At 48.8% G+C, this 22,454-nt stretch overlaps 1 protein-coding gene across 3 annotated transcripts in view; it reads left to right on the top strand.

The window, feature by feature from the left end:
• LOC105706660 (ATP-binding cassette sub-family C member 11) overlaps positions 1–22,454 on the top strand; it is a 66,195-nt gene that overhangs the window by 41,786 nt on the left and 1,955 nt on the right. The window contains exons 18-27 of one of the 3 annotated variants that reach the window (XM_064383012.1): positions 286–389; positions 1,592–1,789; positions 6,765–6,991; positions 7,102–7,239; positions 9,566–9,752; positions 13,349–13,438; positions 14,908–15,097; positions 16,564–16,723; positions 20,934–21,012; positions 21,688–21,801. In XM_064383012.1, coding sequence (XP_064239082.1) covers positions 286–389; positions 1,592–1,789; positions 6,765–6,991; positions 7,102–7,239; positions 9,566–9,752; positions 13,349–13,438; positions 14,908–15,097; positions 16,564–16,723; positions 20,934–21,012; positions 21,688–21,801 — 1,487 coding nt within the window. Of the gene's footprint in view, positions 1–285; positions 390–1,591; positions 1,790–6,764; positions 6,992–7,101; positions 7,240–9,565; positions 9,753–13,348; positions 13,439–14,907; positions 15,098–16,563; positions 16,724–20,933; positions 21,013–21,687; positions 21,802–22,454 lie in introns of those variants that run through there. The other 2 variants (XM_064383010.1, XM_064383011.1) reach the window with 2 other exon arrangements.

Below are 22,454 nucleotides of genomic sequence, written 5' to 3' on the forward strand. Positions count from 1 at the left end.
CGGTGTGGCTCTGAAGCTGGTAAGGTTATCACTGTTTCATAAAGAAGTGGCACGTTGCTGACATTTGGTGCCTTGTCCAAGGTCACACAGTTTGGAAGTGGTGGAACCAGGAGTTGAACCCAAGACTCTCTGAGTTTGGAGCCCAGCTCTTCCCATTGCTCCAAGGTGTCCATGGTGAATGGGGCTCAGAGGTTTCCAAACATTCAGTGATGGTCAAGCAGCTGAGTCAGCAGTTGCCTTGCACCTGTTTGTGGCAACTGTACATCACCACTGTCTCCCTTCCAGGTTACATGGTCTCTTTCATAGTTTTCTTCTTCATGGTGATGATCGTCTTCCTCATTACCTTCAGCTTCTGGTGGCTGAGCTATTGGTTGGAGCAGGGCTCAGGGGTGAGTGCCATGAGGTGGGTGGGCTGTGTTTCTGTGGGCTTGAGTGACGTCGGGTGACTTCTTGCTCCCTGGGTACTACAAGAGCCAGAGCATGGCTTGGGACCCACATGGTAAGCCACGAACTGAGTCAACAGATGGTGTTCTAGAGAGAACCGTGGGGAGCCAGGACTTCAGGATTCCCCTGGCACAGGCCTCCTGGCTTTGTAGAATGGGTGGTCACCTGTGCAGTCTTACTAGAAAACTAAGAGATTTATATCCCCAGACAATGCCCCAAGAATCTTTCCATTCCACTGCAGTAACTGTCTCCTTTAGCTCCAGGCTGGCCTCCACGGTATGGTTTATTTAAAAGATACTTCTGGTCTTATGAGCTGGGAGCCACCACAGGCCACACTCGATGTCAGGTTATTTCACTAATCTGCCCACCCACATTCAGAGGCAGGTACCACTGTCTCCATTTTCCCAAGGGGATCCTGTGTCTAGAGAGGATGAAGAACCTGCCCTAGGACAGGACGGGGCCAGGACTTGAACTTGGTGCTCTGAATCAAAGCCATGCTTTGCCCACAAAGCTCCACGTGGTTAACTTCTGGGGTGTGTACCAGGAGATCTGGGTCAGGAAAGCAGAAGCCACTCAAAGTATTTAGAGCTTCCGAGGATTTAATCTAGGGATTCAGAGGCTCACACAACCATTGGAGGGGAAGTGGCCGTCGGTGATCTCAGCTGAACTGAAGTGGGTAATTCTCAGGACGCCTTCCAGCCTCTGGAAAAACTCCACACCCCACTCTCCTGCCCAGAGTTGCCACTGAGCATGTTGGCTTCTCCTTTTCTGCCTTTCTGTTTCCCTGTGGGTGTCTCTCCTTGGCAGAATCGAACCTGAAACCATGCTGGCAGGGGTTCTGGGAAATCTAGTTCCCAAGCTTCCCACTACATCACAGCAGAGCGGGTGGAAGGCCTGGCTGCTGCAGGGTCCACGGGGCAGACTCGGAGGGCCTAACGCGGGGCAGACTCGGAGGGCCTAACGCAGGGCAGGGCTACGGGAACAGAGGGCAAGGGAGAGTGGCCAAGGGGCTGAGAAGGGAGGTTTGGGGAAACAGCTTCACCTTCTACCAGCCACAGGGTCTCACGTGGCCCCAGGGAGAAGGCTTTTCCTGCCACTGAATATCTCCCTGGAGACCTGCACTCTGACCCCCTGTTCTTTCTTGAAGACCAACAGCAGCCGAGAGAGCAATGGAACCACAGCAGACCCGGGCGACCTGTTGGACAATCCTCAGCTGTCCTTCTACCAGCTGATATACGGGCTCAGCACCCTGCTTCTCATCTGCGTGGGGGTCTGCTCCTCAGGGATTTTCACCAAGGTCACGAGGAAGGCATCCAGCACCCTGCACAACAAGCTCTTCAACAAGGTATGGGCCTGGCGCTGGGCGAGGCCAGAGGAAGAGCTCCAAACTTTTTTGGAGCTCTGTAGCCCAGGCTGGAGTACAGTGGCTCAATTTCCACTCACAGCAACCTTTGCCTCCCAGGCTTAAATGATCCTCCTCCCTCAGCCTCCCAAGTAGCTGGGAGTACAGGCACATGCCGCTAGGCCTAATTTTTGTATTTTTTGTAGAGACTGGGTTTCACCATGTTGCGCAAGCTGGTCTCAGATTCCTGGGTTCAAGTGATCCATCCACCTTGGCCCCCCAAACTGCTGGGATTACAGGCATGAGCCACTGCACCCAGCTGATGTTTTTTTTAATTAGTAGACTTTAGTTTAATTATTTATTTATCTGTAAAGATGGGGGTCTTGCTATGTTGCCCAGACTGGTCTCAAACTCCTGGACTAAAGCAGTCCTCCTACCTTGGCCTCCTAAGTAGCTAGGATTACAGGTGTGAGCCACTGTGCCCAGCCAGCTTTATTTTTTGAGGACTTTTGGTTTACAGAAAAACTGAGATTAAAGAAAGTACAGAGAGTTCTCATATACCTGCCTATCGCCCAGGCTGGAGTGCAGCGGTGTGATGACAGCTTACTGCAGCCTTGACCTCCTGGGCTGAAGCAGTCCTCCCACCTTAGCCTCCCAAGTAGCTAGGACCACAGGCGCACACCACTGTGCCTGGTTAATTTTTGTATTTTTTGTAGAGATGGGTCTTACCATATTGCCCAGGCTGGTCTTGAACTCCTGGGCTCAAACCATCTGCCAGTCTCAGCGTCCTAGAGTGCTGGGATTACAGTTGTGAACCACTGCACCTGGCCCACGCATTTCTGCTATTCTTAACATCTTGCATTAATGTGGGACGTTTTTTACAATTGATGAGTCAGTATTGATACATTACTATTATTAATTATTATTATTAGTGAATGTCTATGGTTTACATTATGATGTATTCCTTGTGCTGTGCATTCTATGGGTTTTGATAAATGTATGACATGTATCCATGGTACAGAATAGTTCCCCTGCCCTAAGAAAAAACCCTGTGCCTCACTTCTTCATCCCTTCCTCCCTCCCCTCAAACTCCTGGCAACCACTGATCTTTTTTACTCCCTTCATAGCTTTGCCTTTTCCAAGATGTTGTAGTTGCAGCTGAGTGAAGCGGGTCGCTAGGTGGGGAGGGAGTGAGGAAGGTGCAGCGGAGCTTTCCCACTGCTGGAAGTGTGATTCTATAGAGCTTAGTGTCCCTTGATGGCGGGTCGGGAACACACCAATGCTGGCCTCCACTGGGTGAGCACGATCACATATAGAGTTGCTTGTGATTGCCCCGAGTTCTCTTTGAAGTGGATATTACCCTCATTTTACATATGAGGAAACTGAAATCTCACATGTGTTAAAGTTGAAATATGTGTTTGGTTTGAATACTGAATTGTCAGCTGGGCACGGTGGCTCATGCCCGGAATTCCAGCATTTTGGGAAACATGAGGTGAGTGGATCGCTTGAGCTCAGGAGTTCAAGACCAGCCTGGGCAACGTGGCAAAATCTCTTTTCAACTAAAAAAAAAAAAATTAGCCAGACATGAGGGCTTGCGCCTGTAGTCCCAGCTACTTGGGGGACTGAGTTGGGAGGATTGCTTGAGCCATGGCGGCGGAGGTTGCAGTGAGCCAAGATCGTACCACTGCACTCCAACCTGGGAGACAGTGAGACCCTATCTCATAAAAAAAAGGAAAAGAAGACCAAATTGTCTGTGGTATCACACTACTTCTTGGAAATGTCATTTTTCTCTCTCACTTTTTAAGTGTTACTACATGCCAGGTTCTGCAGTGGGCATGGGGCTTACCTTAGGGAATTCACAGTGCAGGTAGAGTTTGGACCATCGGGGTGTATAGTCTAATGGGGAAGGCAAACAAGAAAACAGGCCATTGTCATAGATATGTGAAGTTTATCACGGGCTGGGGCACACAGGGCCATGAGAACCTAAGAGGCACCTTGTCTTAGCTTGAAGGCAATGGAAGGAAGTGGGGAGAGTTCAGAAAGACTTCTTGGGGGCTTCGCTTCTTGAAGGAGGAATCAGATTTAGCCAGCTCAAGACCAGGAGGCTGAAGGTGAACAAAAGCAGAGTGCTTCTGGGAGACGAATGGAGTTGCGGAAGGCTGGATCTCAGAGGTGGCAGTTGGTGTTCTGATTCGGAGACTCGGGAGGTCAGGAGTCACCCATGGTTCCTTGTAGACCGAATACAAATTGTGTTGCCATTAAGTGTTTTAACTTTGGGAGGTGAGACAAAGCTTTTCTCCACCTCTCAGATAAAGCTTGGCAGAACCGGAAAGCAGGAGGGGAAATTCTACCTGAGCCCTGATGCTTTCCCACCTGGCCTCTGGGCGTGGTTCTCAGCCCTCCAGGTGGTCTCTGAGTTTCTTCTGACAGCACACTCCAAGATTCTAGAAATATCCAGTGCCCGTGCCTCCAAATGATGTTTTGTATTGCAATTTTGAGAAATGTTTAAGTCTCTTTCCATGAGAACGTGTTTTGTATTTAAAATATTTTCCTTTTTCCAATCCTTTCGTGGCTTTTTAAACTTTAAATTTGTCTTTGTAGTTTTAAAGAATCACAAGTAAAGGACAAATCTGAAAAAAATTCCCTGGACTCCAAGCACAACAGAAAACAGCGAAGCAAAACAAACAAAGAAGGACAGCCCCAGATCATTTTGATACTTAGAAGACAATCAGAAACCCTTTTCCCTTTGTCACCACCATTGGTCCCTCATCCAGAGTGATGCCGGGCTTCCCCAAAGGCAGCTTCCTCACCCACAGTGGAGCTGAGGGCTGCTCCTGTGTCTCCTCCACGTCCCCTGTGCCCTGCACCCGCAAGGCGTGCCAGAGTCCTTGAGGGGTGACCCTTTTGCCTTGAGTGATTCCTCTGAGTGATCGTGACAATTTTGATTGCTTTAGCTCGAGTATTTAACAAAACATTCTCGATATAAAATTAAAGGCATTTTAGAGGCAGAAAAAGCAAGGAGGCTCTAAACCTACCCCTCCAACCCTCACTTCCCCACCCGCTAGAAAGCACACATGCATGTGAACTACACTTGCTCAGCAGTATCCAGGCATTTGTGGTGAGAGCAGCTACAGGGAACACTTCCTCGCTCCAATAATTACATTTAGTAGTAGTCAAAATGTGTTTCCCTCCTCTTTCTGTGAGTTTGGCTTTAATAGATACCATTGGCTTCTATTCATTTCTACTTCTTGCATTATAGCTTGAGATGTACATGGGAAAGGTAGGTGGCCGTTCGGTCAGTGCTGTGAACCTTTTTTTGCCTTCTGTGAAGAGTCACTGTGCAGGCTTGGGGAAGCCTCAGAAGGCCTGATTAGATCATGGTTTTGATGTTAACCACTTGGGTAACCTTGAGTAAGTCACAAGGCCACTTCCTCTTCTATGATCTTCAGTTTTCTCATCTGCAAAACAAGGACACCAAACTAAATGCTTTTTTGCTAGAGCCCTTGTGGTTTGAAATGTTGTTTGATCTCCGCAGGGCCTCATGTCCGCTGGCTGTTAGAGATCAGCTTGGAGGCACCACCTTCAAGAAGGGGGCAGTTATAGCTAAGTTTGACCCAAGGGTCCAGATCATGTGCAGTCACAGTGGGATTGCTGCTCGTAATCTCTGGCAGTTCTGAGAAAAATGGTCCCATCTATAGACAATAATAAGAGCTGGTATTGGTAGAATGCATACTGGGGGTGAAGCAGGGCAGCCAAACGCTAGACTGGGGCTTAGTCCATGAGGGTTCTTGGCTTTGCCCAGGGAAGATTTCAAGGGCAAGCCAGTGGTAGGGTAGAAGAAAACAGCTGTATTGAAGTGTCAGTGTTGGTGTTCTGGCAGTGTTGCAGCTCTGTGACTCCCTGCAGAGCACGGCTACCCCGTAGGCAGTGTGCCTAGAGCAGCAGCTCAGGGCAGCTTTGCAGTCATATTTATACCTCCTTTTTTTTTTTTTTTTATTTTGGCAGAGTCCCGCTCTGTTACCTGGGTTGGAGTGCAGTGGCACAATCTGGGCTCACTGCAACCTCCACCTCCTGGGTTCAAGCCATTCTCCTGCCTCAGCCTCCCAAGTAGCTGAGATTATAGGCACGTGCTAATTACAGCGCCCAGCTAATTGTTTTTGTATTTTTGTTAGAGATGGAGTTTCATCACGTTAGCCAAGATGATCTCCATCTCCTGACCTTGTGATCCGCCCGCCTCGGCCTCCCGAAGTGCGGGGATTACAGGCGTGAGCCACTGTGCCTGGTCTATTTATACCCACTTTTAATTACATGTAGATTAAGGGACAGTTTATACAGAAGTTTCTAGGAAAAGGGTGGTAATTTCCAAGTCATCATTGATGACCCAGAAAGGGGTGGTAAGTCTTGGGTGTTGCCATGGCAACGATAAACTGACATGACATACTGGTGGGCGTACCATATGGAAAATGGCTCCACCCCATCCCTGTTTTAGCTAGTCCTCAATTTGGTCTGGTGTTCAAGCCCCTACCTCAGGGGCAGGCACCACTCTGAGCACTTTCAATGTATTCTCTCTCTCTCTCTAATAGCATTACAGGATATAATTCATATACCATACAGTCACCCTTTTAAATTATATACCTCAGTGTTTAACATATTTGAAGAGTTGTGCAGTCCTCACCACACTGTATGAGGCATCGTTTCCATCCCCATTTCACTAATGAGGACCTTGAGACTCAGAGGAGCTCAGTACCTGCCTGAGATCAGACAGCAGTAGGTGGAGGAGTCAGGTAGCAGTGGAGCCCAGCAGATGGACTGCAGAGCCCATCCATGCTTTTAAACCATTGCTCTACACTGCCTGCCCTGGAGACCCCTGGGATTGCATCCTGTGGGTCTTCAGAGTCAAGGGTAACAGGCATCTTCATTCAATCTCAAGGAGGGCCTGCAGCTCCTCTCATGGTCCACGTTGATTTTGTCCCTGCAGGTTTTCCACTGCCCTATGAGTTTCTTTGACACCACCCCAACAGGCCGGCTCTTGAACTGCTTCGCGGGGGACTTGGATGAGCTGGACCAGCTCTTGCCCATTGTGGCAGAGGAGTTCCTGCTCCTGTTCTTGATAGTGACTTCCCTCCTGTTGATTGTCAGTACGTTGTCTCCGTATATCCTGTTGATGGGAGCCATAATCATCGTTATTTGCCTCATTTATTATATGTGAGTAGATTCTTTTTGCTTGTGACTTGGGGAGTGAGGCTGGGACCAACCCAGACTAGAGGGTCCCAGAGGTGGACAGCCCAGGTCCCTCACCTCCACTGTCCATGCAGGATGTTCAAGAAGGCCATCGGTGTGTTCAAGAGACTGGAGAACTACAGCCGGTCCCCTTTATTCTGCCACATCCTCACTTCTCTGCAAGGCCTGAGCTCCATCCATGTCTATGGAAAAACTGAAGACTTCATCAGCCAGTGAGTCCTTCTGCTGCCATTTGAGAATGATGGACCCGCAGAGGTGGTGGGGAGTGGGGAGGGAATAGAACATCTGAAAATGGCATCATCTTCAAAAGCATCCGAGAACACATTGTTCTACGTACTTATTTTTCTGAGCCTCCAGAGCCTGCTGAGCCATTATTTCATTTATAAGAATGCAAAATGTAAATGATAGGAAAAATGTTTGTAAACTTTAAAGACTTTGGATATATTGTCTACATAGGTACATATATGTATAAATACGTTCAATGATAAGGTATACTGTCACGCAAACACATCTTGCATTATGTTATTTAACTTCCAAAGAAGTAACTAACTAACATAATGATGAGGAACGATAGCTTTCTAAATAATAGAGCTTCCTTCACTACTCATGCCATAGATTTGCCTCCTAAATGTTTGTTGAAACAAACAAGCAAACAAGTCCTATGGTTGTTGTTGAGGTTTCATGGTGTAGTATGAATTTATCTGTTTTTAGACATCAATCAAATATGGTCTTCACCTACAAGAAATTGAGAATCTGGTAGAAAAGGGAGAAACGGGCACATGTTTTTGCAATTATACGTGATTGAAGAAGAGGGATGGCATAACAGAGGGTCATATAAACTGCCTGAGAGTCCAGAGGGGAAGGAGGTGGCCTGGGGGGATCAGAGAAGGGTTTCGAGAGGAGGTGGCGTCTGATCTGGCCTTGAAGCCCGTGTAAGACTTGGGTACACATTTGGGAGATGATATCTGCTCAGTTAGCTGGGATACTGGATGAACTATGGCACCTACTCCCTCAGTGGCATTACAGACCACTCGAGGTCTGTGCAGACTCTAGGACTGAGGCGATCTTGGAGCGGTGCATTCGTTCAGCCCACACTGAGAACCCTGCCTCAAGGTATATACCAAGACAAGGGGACAGAGAGAGACTGGAGGGATTGGAGCTGTTGTTGGGGAAGGTCTCAGAGAAAAGGACTGTGGGCATATATCTAAATGAAGTGTGGGTTGAGCTATGGAAATATATGGGTAGGAACTCTCCAAGCAGAGGCGACAGTAAATGCAAAGACCATGAGATGGGGGGCGTAGGTTTGAAGGATAGCAAGGTGGCTTGAAGACAGGGGCCACAGAGTGACTAGGGTCTGTCATGTTAAATCTGGGAAGGCCTCAAGGTGGGGGTGACTCAATTAGTATAGAAAGGTAAGGTGGACAGAATTTGGAATGTCTTATGCAAAGGTTCAAAGGGTATGGACAGAGTGAATCAGAAGGGCCACAGTGCTGGCGCGATGGCCCACTCGGATGCTAAGAGGGTTTTAGTTGACATGTAAATGAACATTTAATTTCAATAATCGAAGGTTTATTTGAATGTACTTCAGAAAAAATGCAACTAACACATCAAACCCATTATTTATGTAATTTAAGGTTGTGATTAAAGTTTCTTTTAACGTACATTCTCAAAGTAAGTAAAATAAGAATTTTAATCAAATAACAGTATAGGTTGGGATTGATACGGAAAACTGTGATGTGGTATGTGAAATGTGGAAATTGGTAAGTCTCTATTGGTTGGAAGTAGCAGGGAAACTAATTCAAACTAGCTTAATATATGACTTATATATGGCAAAATAGTAACAATTAGGTAGAGGGTATACAGATGTTCATGGAATCAACTTTTTAATTTCTTGGTACTTTAGAAAATTTTCATTAGAGGGTATACAGATGTGCATTAAATCAAGCTTTTAATCTCTTGGTACTTACAACAATTTTCCTAACAAAAGGCTGGGGGAGGAGGACTTGGCTTCAAGTGAGGCTTAATCTAGAGACTCAGCTAATGTTCCCCTAGTGTCTTGGTTTCACAGCTCTGATTTCCACGGTGTTATTTTACCTTCAAGCTCTCAGAGACCCTCTGGCGACTCCAGGCTCCCCTCTTAGTAGAAGAAGTAGAAGAATGGTAGTTTCAGATCTCCCATCATCTTGCTGAAAGGGACCACTCACCGCACTCACTCACACGTCCTGGCATTTATTCACTCTCTGTAGTCAATTTAGGGTAACTCACCCATCCCTGAATGAGTCACAAAGGTTGGACAAAGAGCGTGTGCTAAGGATGGGCTTTACCAGCAGAGCCTACTCCTCAGTCTGGGTTGGGAGTCAGGGCAACTCCACGCAAATTCATGGTTGAGAAAGGGGTAGGAAGGAGCTTCCCAGAGAAAAATCAGGGCCTGCTGCTGGGCGTAGGGAACTGGATGCTGCAGGAAACAGCCGGCATCTACCCTAGGGAGACCCTGGGTCAGACGAACACGTGGTTCTCAGTCTGTGCTTTCCTTCTCAGGTTTAAGAGGCTGACCGATACGCAGAATAACTACCTGCTGTTGTTTCTGTCTTCCACGCGATGGCTGGCATTGAGGCTGGAGATCATGACCAACCTGGTGACTTTGGCTGTCGCCTTGTTCGTGGCTTTTGGCATTTCCTCCAGCCCCTACCCCTTTAAAGCCATGGCTATCAGCCTCGTGCTGCAGGTGAGGGGGTGACTCTGTGTGGGGCCTCTCTGGGCTTTGCTCTTCCTTTACCTGGGGCGCCTGGGCAGACTCAGGGGGTCCTCAGGTATTCGATGACACCTTACGTTCTGGCCTCGATCAGGATAGCAATCCTATCGAGGTTAGGTACAAAGAGAACAAGCAGGAAACCAAAAGGCCAGGGTTCTTGTTCCAGCTCTGCTAACATGCATCTGTTTGGACAACTCCTTCCTCTGTCTGGGTCTCAGTTTCCCCATCTGCATGGTATGAGCACTGGACTCTGTCACCTGTGGGCTCCCCTTCACTCCCAGTGTCTTTTGATTCTATTAAATACCTTTGAATACAGACTTCCCAATTCAGAGCTGACCACGAGGAGACAGCAAAGTAGCCAATTTCAGAAGGCCAGCATACACATGCACTCCAGCACATAGATGCACTTCGTCACATGTGTGCACTCCAGCACATGCACTCCTGTACATGCACACGCATGCCTGTATGGGCAGAGCCTTCTGCCGACACATGGGCCACTCAGACAGCTATGCAGTCCTCACCCTCAGATGCCTGGGAGTGCAGTAATAGCTGGGCTGACTGGGAGCTTCCACTGAGCTGGTGCTATGCCAGGCACTGGCTGTGCTCTCTTCCAGGCATTCAGTGCTCACCACACGGTATGAGATGAGCAAAGTGGTTAAGAACATGTGGTTTGGAATATTTAGGTTCAAACAGGCTTTGCCCATTATTAGCTGTGTGGCTTTGGGTAAATTGGTTAACCTCTCTGTGCCTGGGATTCCTCATCTGTAAAAGGGAGATAATAAAAGCTTCAAAATTATAGACTTGTGAGGCTTATGTGTAAATGTGAGACTTAATGCTTGTAAAAAGCTAGAATAGTGCCTGGCCTGGAATAAATGCTCAATAACTATTAGCTACTATTGTTCCTGTCTTACAAATAGAAAACTTAGGGTTTAGAGAGTTGAAGTAAGTTGGCCATGTTCATGTTCCCACAGCCAATAAGAGACAGGTGTGTGCACGGGCTCACATTCTCTCTCTGTCTGACACACACACATGCACCGGTGCAGCGTGACCCTCAAACCTCCTGCAGTCTGAGGGAGAGGCGCCACCCCAGTGTCTTAGGGAATTCAGAATCACTGAGGCCCAGAAATCCCTCTTGCTGCTGCGGCAGGACACGGACCAGGAGGGCAACGCTCAAGGTGAAGGTTGCCCAGTGCTGGTGCTGCCCTAAGCACAGTCCTTGTAGGGCGCGAGGCAGAGGCTCGTCTCTCCCAGGGTGCACCGTTCACAGCAGGCACTTGCTCCACAGGAGACTCTAATGGGAATCTGTGCCTGGGGCACTGACTGCTTCAAAATGGCCCTTGAGGGTCATTCTTCCTTTTCAAGGGCTGCTGTCCTATTTGAGCATCTTATCTTCGTCCTGGTAATAACTTCCCAGTTCCCAGTCCCTCAGCACTTTCCAAGCCACCTTCCACACTCTCACCAGAGTAATGTTTAATTATAGTTGTCATCATGTCACTGCCTTGTTCAGAAGCCTTCAGAAGCTCTGTCTCCTGTCTACCACACCTCAGCTGTGGGGTCCTGACCTCGATGGGCTCTCTCTGCTTCAGTCAAGCCAGAACCTCACTGACTTCTGCATGCACTTTTGAGAAAATTACATTTGAGCGTTGGGAGGCAGGAATCACACATCACATTGCTTTGCAGCCCTAAGAGGCTTCTCAGTAAATGCCAGAGATGCATCTGGCTGCAAGCCAACGAACCAACTCAAAATGACCTCAACCATCTGGAAACTTATTCTCTCACGTAACCAGAAGGCTGGGGTAGGGCTATGCTTAGTTGGCTTATTTAGTGGCCTAGCACAAACCCTAGATCGTTCTGTCTTTCTGTGCTGGCATCCACAGCCTGGCTGTGTCTGGAAATCTATCTGTACTGATGTTCACAAAGCGACTGCTGCAGCCCCAAGCGACACATCCTCACACAACAGCAGTCGAAGGTTGGAGAGGAGATATTTTTTTCCCTGTGTTCCTTTTTAAGAGCTAAGAGAAGTTTTGAAGAGTGTACCCATCTGATGCCTCCTCATCCTGCAATGGCCAGAATGGCATCATGGGCCCACACCTAAACCAATCTCTAGCAAGAGGAGTAGCATTATTATGATTGGTTTGGATCAACCTAACTTCCCTGAAGCATAAGGCCACCAGACACCTGAACATGATGCTGGCAAGGCAGCCTGCAGGGTGTGATCCACTGGGGGCTGGGAGGAAAAGCAGTCTTCCAACCCACCCTGGCCTCCTTTCCAGACTAAGCACCGTTTCATCATGGCGCCCACTTCCTCTGACTTACAGAGGGCTTCCCCTCCTTCCACACCCTTTGTTTCAGCCATAGCCAAAGGGCTTCTGGGTGCCTGGATGTATTCTGCTAATGTGCTGCTTTCAGGGCTTGCTTATATAGGCTGTTCCGTTTGGAACACACTTCTCTACCCATGTTTAGCCTGCTACATCTTTCTTCACCTGAAAAATGTCACTCCAGTGCTGATTTTTCCTGGAATCCTTCCCTGTGCCCTCATCTAGGGCCCCTCCTGTGCATCCCAGTGGCATTCCAGGGCTTCTCCGCCGTGGAATGCGCCCCTTTGCACTTTATTCTCTGTTGCCTTGTCTGGCTTCCCATCTATCTGGGAGCTCCTCAAGGGCAGGCCTGTGTCTGCTGCCCTTTGGGACATGGAGCCTGGTCCAGCACCTGGCACAGAGCCATCCACCAGAGTTTGTCAAGTGAATGTATGATGAACGTGTTACCCAGCACCCCCGCACGTCCTGTTTGCCTGTTTCTTGGACCAGCATAATGGAGAATATAGACTGGGGCTCCAACCCAGCTCTGCCTCCAGCTTCTAGATGATTCTGTGGATGTCATTTCTTCTTTTGGAGCCTCAGTTTCCTTATCTTTGGTGCCTCCAATTCCCAAGAGTCCCTAACTCCTTTAGCCTGGGTTTCCCCGAAGGCAGGACCTGAGACAGGAACTCGGGTGCAGGCGACTTCTTTGGTAGGTGCTCCCTGGAACCAGGATTGAGGGAGCAGGCCAGTGAGACAGGGGAGGAGGAAATCATCAGGGGAGTGTGACATTGGGATCCCTGTTCTATGTCACTAGGGCTCAACTGTCTTGGGATCTCCTGATCAGCGTATGCGGTATTCCCAGGACCATGCTCTCAAAGGCTGGGAGATGGGAGCATTTATCTCTGCCAGCTCTTGTTCCCCATCAGTCAAAGCTCATTCTCAGTAGCCTTATGTCTCCTGGGTTTCTGGGATGCCCTCGTGCAGGACTGAGTGGCTGCTGTGATGTTGACCGAGGTCTTCAGCAGAAAGACACACAGAGGGGGAACAGCGTCTGGGGAGGTTCTCCCCCAGAACTGCCCATCACAGCTGCAGCTAAACTCAGAAGTGGGCTACGAGGGCACCAGGGCCTCTGCTCCATTCTTTCTAGGAAACTTATCTTGGTTTCAGGGGTCACTCGGGGCAATGGTAATCAGTGGTTTTCAGCAGCATTGAGAGCCTGAGCACACCCCAGCAGCCTCTTGAGCCCCTGACACTTCTCCTTCCTTCCAGATGGCATCCAACTTCCAGGCCACTTCCCGGATTGCCTCGGAGACAGAGGCACACTTCATGGCTGCAGAGAGGATGCTACAGTACATGAAGGTGGGGTTCAGGTCTGGGTCTGGCATGGGGAGGTCTGCAAGTTGGGGCATGACTTCTGTGATGTCTGCAAGCCCCACCAGCCCCAGAGCCCTGAGACTGTCCCAGGAAGCTCCAGGCTCCTGGCCCTTCCTCCCTGTCTTCCCTGGGCTTTTGTTGACCATCTCGCTGAAGCTCTTCCACACCTGTCTGCTCACTTTGTTCACATCCCTCACGGCATTCCTGGGGGAAAGAGGAGATAATCTACTCCTTTTAGAAATGAGAGGTTTGCCCGGTACAATAATAATGACAATAATCATTGTTCCTATTATTGCTTCTGTTTATGTTGTGGTGGTTGAGAGCACAGTTTCTGTAGCCTGATTTCCTGGGTTCAAGCTAAGCTTTGCCATTTGAATCATCGGAATAACTGGGAAACTTATTCAAACTCTCTTTTCCCCATCTCTGCAATGAGAAAGATGATAGTATCACTTCATCGGATTATCACAAAGTTGAAATAATACAACAGGTAAAGCACTTAGCACACCGCCCAGCCCACAGTGAGGCCCCATCGTGTTCTTTATTATTGGGATTGAGTCCTTTCTGTGGGCTAGTCATGGTGCTAAGCCCTTTGTCTAGACTATCTCATGGGATCATGGAACAATTTTATTAGGTTGATTGAATGAGTATCCACATTTTTCATACGAGGAGACCAATGGTGGGCCAGGCAGAGCATTTGCTTAAGATCACACAGGCTGGGGCTGGCAGCGCCGTCTGCAAAGCAGGTCTCCTGCGCCGTCACAGGAGTGGAATTCATGCATTGTAGAGCCCTGATTTCCTGCCCAGGGATGCTGCCGTGACATGGCACCAGCCTGGAGAGCTGTGGCTTGCAGCCGGTGGGGTAGACCCAACTTCTTCTCCCGTGTTTTTTCCAACACACCCAGCTGCACTCATTGCAGAGTGGGCTCGGTGTTAGGCAGATCTGGGTTGAGTTCCAGCCTGAAATTGTGTGGTCTTCAGTAAGTCGTTAAACTTATCTTGAGTAAGTTGTTGATCTTAAGCAAGTTGTTGGAGCCTCTATCTCCTCATCTGGGAAATGCCTCTAAAAAGGCCTGTCTCATAGGATGAGGATAGAGATTAAGTCTGCACAAGGGCTCTGAGCTATGAAACCCCCCTAAGCGGCAAGTCTCTGCTGCCTTTACTGTCATTATCTTAGATTCTGCTTCTTTAGAGTCACACGGAAAATCAGGAAGAGTGCTCTATGTTAATAACAAGGGAAATAGCTATGCAGCTTTCTCACTCTTCTGGGGAGAATTTTGTGTGTTTTAGGGGATGGGAGTGGGGAATGTTTCTCTGATTACACAGCAGGGGGGCTCGACCTTGGCCCAGGGCAGGCTGGGGTAGGTCACACCCCCTACAGTGGGAAGCTGGCAGGTCCGCAGGAGATGGGCCCAGATGGATGACTATTGATTTCTTTTTCTTTCTTCAAAAACAAGATGTGTGTCTCGGAGGCTCCTTTCCACATGGAAGGCACAAGTTGTCCTCCGGGGTGGCCACAGCAAGGGGAAATCACATTCCAGGATTATCATATGAAATACAGAGACAACACACCCATCGTGCTTAACAGCATCAACCTGACCATCCACAGCGGTGAAGTGGTGGGCATCGTAGGAAGGACGGGCTCTGGTGAGCTGAGCTTCCCAGGGGAGCATCCCCGGCACCCCCTTTGCCCTTTGGGCACTAGACCTATTTGGGAGCATGTGTTTGCTCAGCAAATCCCAAGGTCCCTGTGGTCACGGGATTCAATGGAGGAGAGAGATGTTAAATAGACCAGCAAATAAAGATGTGGATATGACAGCTGCAGGCTGCAGTGGCTGCCAGGAAGGAAATAAACGGGGTGGTGTTATGCAGAGTAACGGGACTAGTGCTACGGGGCTGTGGATGCCTGGGCTCTGGTGTTTAAGCTGAGGCAAGAGGGGTCTGGGCAGGAGCACTTTTGGAGGGGCAGTGCAGGGCCCTGCCAGGGTCAACAGCAGGAAAAAAGTCAAATCCGACTCCCCTTTCCTCCCTCCCCATCCCTTTCCTGCACCACTCTCATCAGCCTCTGTCTCTTCCTTCCTCTCCCACTTTCCTTTCTCCTCCTCAGTTTCTCTCCCTGTCTTCCTCTCCTGTCACTTCTGGGAGATCTGGCCCAAGTCCCCCTCCCTCTGCCTCTTTGCACTGTTCAGAAGATACTGTTCAGACTTGGTTCTTGTCACCTATCCCCCACCCCTGGGCACCCCAGAGCTGCCTCCTCCAGCAGCCCCCTGGATGATGAGAGCCTTCCTGGTCTCCGTCTCCTCGGCACTCCTGCACTGTTCACACCGTTGCAGCATGAAGAGTTTCTGGATATGTCCTTTTGTGTGTTGTTCCCTTGCTATTTTCCACCTACCTGCTGATTGGTGGAAACCCTGAGAGGGCTGGGATCTGGCAGAGAGAAGCTCTCAGTAGATTCTGACCCTACTGACAATATTCATTCAGTAGGTATTTACTGAGCACCTACTATGTGCCTGGGAAGCTAAAGGTAACAGGACACACAGCTTCTACCCTCATAGAGCTTATCTTTGAGAACAAGATTGAAACCTCCAATGCTTTGGGACCTGGCAAGTGACATAGCTGAGTGCCATGGGTCTGGGTATGATGTACGGGGAGTGGGGAGGGCGGGTGGTGACCGCAGAATGCCTCCGTTTCAACCAAGTGGCTGCGCTGAGTTCTAGCTGAGCTTGGGGATGATATGGGTCCAGTGTTGCCAGTTCTACTGAGTTTCAAGAGAAACATGCAATTTGAATTGTTATATCTAGAATTTTTTTAAATGCTGGCAAGGAATTTAAAAATAACCTTAATGTTGGGTGTATGAAACAAAACACGTCTGTGGACTGGCTTTGATCCAGAGGTCCCACGTGTGTCCTCTGGCATAGGCTGTAAGAAGCTGCTCATGGCTCTGGGTACCACCCGGAGCAGAGACGCCAGCCCTGTTCTACCCTCTCAGGGCCCACAGTGATGAAGAATGGGCCATGGAGGGCAGCGGGCCAGGTGCGATCTCCACGTGTGACCTGTGCCTCCGCTAGTGCAGATGCAGGAAACTGAGGCCCTGCTTGGTTCTCGCCCCGCAGGGAAGTCCTCCTTGGGGGTGGCTCTCTTCCGCCTCGTGGAGCCCATGGCAGGTCGCATTCTCATTGATGGCGTGGACATTTGCAGCATTGGCCTGGAGGACTTGCGGTCCAAGCTCTCCGTGATCCCTCAAGAACCGGTGCTGTTCTCAGGAACCATCAGGTGAGTGCTGGGCCAGCAGCCAGCTTGTGGAAGTGGGGGTCACAAGATCGGGATTCCAGCACCGGGCTGCCTACAGTGAGCTGGTGACCAATGCCCTGATTTCCAGGCCTCCTTGGCCTGCTGGACCTCTCATGCCTACCTGGCTTACCTCACTGAAGTACTGTTGAGGATTAAATGAGGCCCTAATATACACAAGAGCACTTTGTAAACCATAATGTTCTACACAAAAACAAGACTTATTTTTATATTTTCAAAACTTGATGGCCATGGTGGTGCACACCTGTATTCCCAGCTATTTGGGAGGCTGAGGCAGGAAGATCACTTGAGCCCAGGAGCTCGGCAGTAGTACACTCTGATTGTGTCTGTGAATAGCCACTGCACTCCAACCTGGGCAGCACAGCAAGACCCTGACTCTATTCAAAAAACAAACAGAAAACAGAAACAAACACCTGATGGGATTGGTCAGATTTCACTACACCATTAAGCGTTTGCACTCAGGCTAGTATGATCTTTCTTGTCCAGATATGATTTATTCTCCTCTCGGTGCCCTGGGCAAAGCCCCTGGGGGTGTTTTTAGGAAGTGCGTCTTCAATGGTACACATTCTGGACAGGGGTGAAGTGAGGAAGAGTCCAGGCAGCCCAGTGAGTGAAGCAGACAGAACCAGATCTTCCAGCCTCTTCACTACACTTCCTGTGTCCTCAGCAGTCAACTCAGGGACGAAGCTTTATCCAGATTAGGCTTCTGCTGACAGTGCCCTTTATCTGGGAGGGAACATAAAGGCGTGGGGACTGAGGAAGACGGATGCATAAAAAGCAGGCTAGGTCCCCCATGTTGTGTGATATTGAAGGAGGATTCTTAGAGTCAGGAGGGTCTTAACTGAGCCCCAGAGCTTCATTCATTCATGAATTCCCTCATTCATCCTTCTGCCCATTTAACTTGCCTTTTCTGAGCTTCTGCCTGGTCTGGACACTCAGCGGGACTGGAGCCAGTTTAATGAATGTACATTTCCCCTGTTCCCCCACCAGGAGCTCACAGTGTGGGTGGGGAAGGTGGTTTTGTAGAGGGGTAAGACCCAATAAGTCACAGTATGAAGAGGTAATTGCTAGATCAGAGATAATGAACAAAGTGCTGAAGGAGCTATCAGTGAGATGAGTCACTGCCTGAGTGAATCCAGAAAGGCTTCCCAGAGGAAGGGACATTTGATCAGGGTCTTGAAAGCTAAGTAGGAGCTTGCCTCGCAGAAATAGGAGAGAAAACTCTTTCCAAGGAGAGGGAACAATATGTGTGCAAACGCAGGGTTTCAAAGTGACTGGGTTGTGAGGTGGGCATGGTAGTTCACACCTGTAATCCCAGCACTTTGGGAGGCCAAGGCAGGCAGATCACTTGAGGCCAGGAGTTTGAGAACAGCCTGGCCAACAGGACAAAATCCCGTCTGTACTAACAATACAAAAATTAGCTGAGCTTTGTGGTTCATGCCTGTAGTCCCAGCTACTAGGGCTGCTGAGGCATGAGAATCGTTTGAGCCCGGGAGGCCGAGTTTGCAGTGAGCTGAGATTGCACCACTCTACTCTGGAATGGGCGACTGCAGGAAACGCTGTCTCAAAACAAACAAACAAACAAACAAACAAAAAGGTTATGTTAGGGGAATGATAAGACATTTAGTGCTAGATTTCTATGTTACAGTAGAATGTGGCCAAATCTACTGTGTGTTGGTATAACTAGTAAAAATATGAACTTAATGTTTATTGAGCACTTACTTGTGCCAACCAAATGCTTTAACATACTGTCTAATTTAACTGTCCCAGCAACCCCGTGAGGCTCTCTCATTATCCCCATTTTACAAATGAAGTCACAGAACTTAGAGAGAAAGAGGACTTGTTGAAGGACACACAAAGAAATGGTGAAGATGACCTATAACCCTAGGTGGGCTAAACCATAACTTGCGATATTCCCCCCACCTCTTCCTACAGGAAGAAATGTGGACTTGAAATCCTACCTTAAGGCTCTATACCTTTAAGCCTTCGACTACGTCTGAGTGTCTTTGATTCTAGCCTGGCTCTCATTCTGGCTCATGGTTTGACCTTGAACAAGCCATTTAAAACTGATAAGAAAGGGGTATACCCACTCATGGAGGAGAACACGTCAGATAGCACATCCGTGAATGTGCTCTGGAGATGCCAAGTGTCATGCAAATAAGACCTGCCTCTTCCTTAGTACAGTTTAGCCCTACACACAGGATATGTGTGGCTGACACAACTGGGGAAGGGTAAAGCAGGGGTTGACAGCTTTCACTCAGGGCTGCATGCTGCAAAGCAGAGAAGTGTCTATAGTGCTGCCTGTTCCAAATGCAGGTGTAAGCTTACTGGGTGTAAAGTCCAGATAGATCCCCTCTCTTATATCAGTTACCTGGGTGTTAGAATTCTTCTCACTGCAAGAAACAGAAATGCCAGCCCCTGACAATGAGCTACCACTTCACACCTCCTAGAATGGCAGTAACAATAAGAAAAAGAAAAGTATTGACAAGGATCTGGAAAAATTGAAGCTCGCATGCATTGCCAGTGGGGACGTAAAATTGTGCATGGAAAGCAATTTGACATTTCTTCAAAAAGGTAAACAGAAATTAGCTGGGCATAGTGGTCTGTGCCTGTGATTCTAACCACTCAGGAGACAGGCAGGAGGCTTGCTTGAACCCAAGTGGTCAAGGCTGTAGTGAGCTGTGTTTGCACCACTGTACTCGGGCCTGGGCAACAGAGTGAGACCCTGTCTCAAAAAAAAAAAAAAAAAAACCTAGAATTACCGTGTAATCCAGGAATTTCACTTCTAGTTATATATCCCAAAGGGTTGAAAGCACAGACTTCAACCAATACGTGTCCATGAGTGCTTAGAGCAGCCCTACTCACAGTAACCAAAAGGCAGAAACAAGCCATATGTCTATAAACAGATGAATGGAAAAACAAAATGTGGTACATACATACAATGGAATATTATGCAGCTCTAAAAAGGAGGGAAACGATACATGCTACAACATGGATGGACGCTAAGTGAAAGAAGCCAGACAGAAGGACAAATCCTACAATTCCACTTAGATGAGGTGCTGGACTAGGCAAATCCACGTAGATGGAAAGTAGAATAGAAGTTACCAGGGGCTGGTGGGGAGGGGAAAGAAGAGACCGTTTAATGGATATAGAGTTTTTGTTGGGGATAATGAAAACATTTTGTTTTGTTTTGTTTTGAGATGGAGTCTCACTTTGTCACCCAGGCTGGAGTGCAGTGGCACCATCTTGGCTCACTGCAATCTCCGCTTCCTGGGTTTAAGTGATTCTCCTGTCTAAGCCTCCTGAGTAGCTGGGACTACAGGCTCGCATCACCATACCTAGCTAATTTTTGTAGTTTTAGTAGAGACGGGTTTTCACTATGTTGGCCAGGCTGATCTCAAACTCCTGACCTCACGTGTTCCACCCACCTCTGCCTCCCAAAGTGCTGGAATTACAGGCATGAGCCACCGTGCCTGGCAGGATGATGAGAAATGTTTGGATATAAATAATGGTAATGTGACATCATTAATATATTTAATGCTGCTGAATCGTACACTTGTAAGTGTTTAAAATGATAAATATTATGTACATTCTATCACAAAATAAAAACCCAAGTGGCTTAAGCAAAAGTAGCCTTTAATGACTCATGCATGATATTGGGGAGGCCAAGGCTGAATTCCAGGGCCTGGTTTTCCCCTAGCATTGCCTTGCTTTATTTTCAACTCCACATGAGGGCTCTGGGGGGATCCATGTATCCCACTCCAGTGGCAGGATGGTTGCAATCTCTCTGTAAGTCTCTTCTCCCATAGTAGCAGATACACTCTGATTGGTTATTTTCCCACCCTGAGCTAAGCACTGTGGCCAGGGATCCCTGTATGTCAATTGACTTATCCTTGATTCCTTCACTCCATCTGGAGTGGATGGTGGAGCCCGCCCTGGAACACATGGGCCGGGGGACTGGGGAGGAGGTGCCCCCTAAACAAACCGTGACGCTGCTGACTGCAGAAGGAACAGGTGCTGGGGAGGTGCAGGAAATCGCCACTCGTAATGCTTCCAAGCATTTCTCTAAACCCCATAATCCAGTTCTAACATTCTTGGTCGTTCGTGGGCATATAAATGAGTGTTCAAAGGCGAGGTGAGGTCGTCAAACACTTGTCTTTCTCTCATATGGCAGATTCAACCTCGATCCCTTTGACTGTCACACCGACCAGCAGATCTGGGATGCCTTGGAGAGGACGTTCCTGATCAACACTGTAAGTAGCTCCAAGGCCCGAGTCTTGGTCTCAGTCTGCATCGCCCATGGTGGGCTGCTCCTTTGGGGCTCCCCTCACGTGGTGTTCCAGCTGCTGCTGCTTCGGGTCATGGAGGCATCCTCTCATGGAGATGAGATGACTTGGCATTCCTAAGTCAAGGCTGATGGCACTCAGACACCAACCGTGTGCCAGACACTGTTCTGGGCTCAGGGGCACAGCAAAGGCAAGGCAGATGAGGTCCTTGTCCTCCTGGTACTTACCTTCAATGGGAGGCAAAGGCAACAGGTAAGTGCAGGAGACACTTTCAGTTACTGGTGAGGGCTGTATAGGTAGCAGTGAGACCCATAGAAACGTCGGTGTGGGAGCAGCTCCTTTCAATTGGGTGGCCAGGCAAGGTCTCTTTAAACAGGTGACAGCTGAGCTGAGACCAAGTACTGAGGGGCAGCCGGTGACAGATCTTTTGAGAGGACATTCCGGGCACAGGAGCTAGCGTATGCAAAGGCCCAGAGATGAGAGTGAGCCAGGCACAGTTAAGGAGCAAGAAGACAGAAGCTGGAGCGTAGAGAGAGGAGGGCCCCTCGAGTGTAGCCAGAACGGCGGGACACTGACGAGGTCAGGTTGGGTCTCCCCCGCAGTGGCTTCCAGGTTACGTTGTCTCTTCTTCCCATATCACAGATCTCAAAGTTCCCCAAAAAGCTGCATACGGATGTGGTGGAAAACGGTGGAAACTTCTCTGTGGGGCAGAGGCAGCTGCTCTGCATCGCTCGGGCTCTGCTTCGCAACTCCAAGGTGAGGCCGCCACTACTGCATGGCCAGGGGAAGCCACAGACGAGGGAAGCCACATGGCTCCTCCCACCACTTACCGCGGGACACTGGGCTCTGGGCTGTATGTTTTGTCAACAACAACAAAATCCAAAGGGCCTACTCATTTCACTGAGTGCCGTTTCACACGCGTTTGTGGTGTGGGTGAGGCATGGTAGGTGAGATTCACAGCCTGGGCTGCCTGATAGCCGGATTCCTCACACCTGAGCTGAAATGGTGGTCAACTCAACCAGATGATGATTCTCTTTTCCCAGAAAAAGACAACACATTAGACACTTGTTGATTTTTTAACTGCCTGCTGCACACTCTTTTAAAAGCTTAGATGCAGGAAATCCCTTTTATCTTTATTGGTATTGGGAATTGGATGACAGATGGGGATCCAGGGCAAAATTGCATATGTTAAAATATATATTACTTCACGTTCTGGGATACATGTGCAGAATGTGCAGGTTTGTTACACAGGTATACATGTGCCATGGTGGTTTGCTGCACCTGTCAACCCATCATCTAGGTTTCAAGACCCACATGCATTAGATATTTGTCCTAAAGCTCTCTCTCCCTCCCCTAGCCTCCCACTGCCCGACAGGCCCCATTGTGTGATGTTCCCCTCCCTGTGTCCA

Source organism: Aotus nancymaae, unplaced genomic scaffold (genome assembly GCF_030222135.1).
Source record: "Aotus nancymaae isolate 86718 unplaced genomic scaffold, 86718_ANA_hifiasm-v0.15.2.pri h1tg000030l, whole genome shotgun sequence".
NCBI classification, from domain to species: Eukaryota; Metazoa; Chordata; class Mammalia; order Primates; family Aotidae; genus Aotus; species Aotus nancymaae.